This window comes from Ammodytes marinus (genome assembly GCF_949987685.1).
Source record: "Ammodytes marinus genome assembly, chromosome: 25".
NCBI classification, from domain to species: domain Eukaryota; kingdom Metazoa; phylum Chordata; class Actinopteri; order Uranoscopiformes; family Ammodytidae; genus Ammodytes; species Ammodytes marinus.
In genome coordinates, this window is record NC_137229.1 from 1,988,407 (window position 1) to 1,992,056 (window position 3,650).

At 44.4% G+C, this 3,650-nt stretch overlaps 1 protein-coding gene across 1 annotated transcript in view; it reads left to right on the forward strand.

The window, feature by feature from the left end:
- Positions 1 to 3,650, forward strand: part of LOC307270163 (perilipin-2-like) — a gene marked incomplete at its 3' end in the record, with an annotated part of 9,907 nt that extends 6,257 nt beyond the window's left edge. The window contains exons 6-9 of the mRNA XM_080053331.1: positions 1,322 to 1,388; positions 1,810 to 1,889; positions 2,275 to 2,365; positions 3,529 to 3,650. Coding sequence (XP_079909457.1) covers positions 1,322 to 1,388; positions 1,810 to 1,889; positions 2,275 to 2,365; positions 3,529 to 3,650 — 360 coding nt within the window. The remainder of the gene's footprint in view (positions 1 to 1,321; positions 1,389 to 1,809; positions 1,890 to 2,274; positions 2,366 to 3,528) is intronic.

Sequence of the window (3,650 nt, forward strand, 5' to 3'; positions counted from 1 at the left end):
TGTGTGTGTGTGTGTGTGTGTGTGTGTGTGTGTGTGTGTGTGTGTGAGAGAGAATGTATGTGTGCGTATACTGTATATATTAGGCTAAGTATAGGTGTGTGTGTATTAGTATATCTAACATTTTCATGAATATGCAATAGCTTAAATGTCAATAGGTTTGAACATTTGTGACAGCTCCTGGCACCTCCTGATTGGCAGGCTTCCAGGAGATGATCGCTAATTACCAACACCCATGCTGGCTGATCTCCTCAGCTATATAAGCTGCAGGACTCAGCCACTTGGGTCCTCCCTTCCTTGATGTATTGGTTTGTTTTGCTTTGCTTTTGCTTAGTTAGTTAGTTTTGCTTTGCACATACATTACACTCTTCACTCACACAGACACAGCACTCTTTACTGATTACTGACATCCACGCACCATTTAGTAACTTACGTTTAAATAAATTATTATTTGGTTAAACTAAATCTCTTGTGTGGTTTCCTCATTGTCATTCCCTTGAGCCGGGCTGTGACACATTACATTATGAAATTGCTTAGAAATGGAAGTCAATACAGAATTATTAATTATTAAAGATGTAGACAGTGATTCTGTAGAACGCTTGTTGCCATAATCAATGAATATCTCCTATCTCTTACTGTAGCCTTGGCAGCTGGTCTAGTTTGGGATGCACTGGGTTGTTTTGATTTTGTTGCTTTTTTTTCTTTTGCATGCTAGCTGCCTTTTCCTGCTCGATTCTTTCCTTCTCTGGGGTGTCAGTGAGGATACAACTTGACAATTTCTTTCGTTATTGGGTTCCTTTTCTGGCTGCAGCCTTTGGATAACATGTGACAACCAACCCCCCAAAAAATGTGACGACCAACCCCAACTTGAATTTCTTGCTAGCATCAAGGCCAACAACCATCTGACAACTAATTAGCTTGCTAACCACAATCTACATTATAGTTTACCCTTCAGACTTTTCATGGGTAACAAGTGTTTTGTTATAAACCCATTGTGTAGAAGAAAAATACTGAGGAGCTAAATATTTTCAATTTGACATGAAAAACACAAACAGTCCTCTCACCTCAAATGTAGCAGTCTAACTCCAAGTAAGACTATGTCGGTGACCTCTGATCCCAATTCTGGATATTTACATACCAAAATTTCACAGACAGCGCCTTCTGGTTCCGACATATAACGATTGTGACAACCAACCCGTGTGACATATTACCCCGTTCTCCCCTATAAAAAATATTTCTCATATATTTTTCTCAAATTATTTTTCCGACTTAAATATGTTTGCGTCTCCCCTTGTTCACCATATTATTGTGTCCTTGTCCTCAGGTGGTCGGCCATCTTAAAGACGCTTTCTACCTGACCCTGGATGACATGCAGCTGATGGTAGCGGGAGGTATGGACAGATGGAGTGTGTTTTAGACTTTTTGCCAGACAATAGCCGTATCAATAAACGCTTTTTAACTTTTTTAAACAACAGTGCCTTTGAGTTATAGCGGGATATAAACAAATGGAAGCTGAGGATTTTTATTTCTTTTACTTTCATTTGTATGTAATTTATTTTCTGTGTGTGTGTGTGTGTGTGTGTGTGTGTGTGTGTGTGTGTGTGTGTGTTTGTGTGTGTGTGTGTTTGTGCGTATGTGTGTGTGTGTGTTTGTGCGTATGTGTGTGTGTGTGTGTGTGTGTGTGTGTGTGTGTGTGACCTGTAAATCGAGCTCCATGTGTAGGGATTATTAATTTATCGATGATTTCCAACCAAAGCACTTTGAAAAAGATTAATAAAAGAAGTGCTTGATGGTGTTGACACTGTGTTCCAGGTATGGACGTAGCGTTGGATCAGCTGGAGCGTTTGGTTGACTCGGTTCGGGCTGCGATGAAACTTCTGCAGGACAGTCCGGTAAGAGGAGAGGAAGATTGATGTATTTTTCAACATTATTGCGTTTTTTTTGGTTACTTTTGTGTGACTTATTTGTGTTTTTCCAGTTTTTGCGACTTTTTTGGAATGTTCGCGAAAAAAAAAGAAAATTCGGAATGTGCGCGCATCATTTTGGAAATAAAAAACATGCATTAACACAGTTGGGGAAACCTTACATACGCAGGAAAAAACTCATTCAACTGTAAATAAATGTTATTTCTATGTGTGTGTGTGTGTGTGTGCGTGTGCGTGTGCGTGTGTGTGTGTGTGTGTGTCCGGCACATATTTTTAATTGACAATAAAGCCACTTTGAGTTTGTCTTTGATGGACTGTAGAAATAAAACGTATTTTGTTTTGATCTGACCAGGTGGGACGTGCTGCGACCATCGGGCTGGATGACGTGGTGACGCGCCTCGAAGAAGCCTTCGCCAAATACATGCCCCTCCCACCGGCACTGCGTGAGTCGAGATTATTTAGTGTCTCTAGCTTCTTGTCTCTCTTTCTCTCTCTCCCTCTCTAGAGGAAAGAGAGTAGAGTCCTCCCAGTAACCATGAGGTCTCTGGTTCCTCCCAGTAACCATGAGGTCTCTGGTTCCTCCCAGTAACCATGAGGTCTCTGGTTCCTTCTCCCAGTAACCATGAGGTCTCTAGTTCCTCCCAGTAACCATGAGGTCTCTGGTTCCTCCTCCCAGTAACCATGAGGTCTCTAGTTCCTCCCAGTAATCACGAGGTCTCTGGTTCCTCCTCCCAGTAACCACGAGGTCTCTGGTTCCTCCCAGTAACCATGAGGTCTCTGGTTCCTCCTCCCAGTAACCATGAGGTCTCTGGTTCCTCCTCCCAGTAACCATGAGGTCTCTGGTTCCTCCTCCCAGTAAACATAACGTCTCTGGTTCCTCCTCCCAGTAACCATGAGGTCTCTGGTTCCTCCTCCCAGTAACCATGAGGTCTCTGGTTCCTCCTCCCAGTAACCATGAGGTCTCTGGTTCCTCCTCCCAGTAAACATAACGTCTCTGGTTCCTCCTCCCAGTAAACATAACGTCTCTGGTTCCTCCTCCCAGTAACCATGAGGTCTCTGGTTCCTCCCAGTAACCATGAGGTCTCTGGTTCCTCCCAGTAACCATGAGGTCTCTGGTTCCTCCCAGTAACCATGAGGTCTCTGGTTCCTCCTCCCAGTCACTGGTTGGATCCCCGGCACCGGACAGGAGGGTGTTAGTAGTAAAACTAGTGGTGGCTGCTATTACATCTACGGTGCCCACCATCTCTACCATTGTGTCCTTGAGCAAGATACTAAACCCCAAACTGCTCCAGGGGCGCTGTACTATGGCTGACCCTGTGTGAGGACCCCCTCTGGATTGAGGGAACTTGAGAGGGGAGATGAGAAAAGACACATTTCAAGGTAGCCATTGACTAATAAAGATAACTTAACTTCTGATTGTGATTTCTGTTGTCGTGTGCCTGTCAGGTGGTGAGTGGGAGATGTCCGTAGCCTCTCTCTCTCTCCCCCTCTCTCTCTCTCTCTCCCCCTCTCTCTCTCCCACACACACACACACACACACTCACACACACACACACACACACACACACCATTCACTAGTAAAGATTGCTGTTGTTGTGCCTGTCAGGTGGTGAGTGGGAGATGCGTGTGGCAGAGTTAGAGTTGGAGGAAGAGAGTGATGAAGAGCCGTCTCTCTGGACCAGAGTGCGTAGCCTCCTGCTCACACTCAGTCTGCAGCTTTACAGGTGA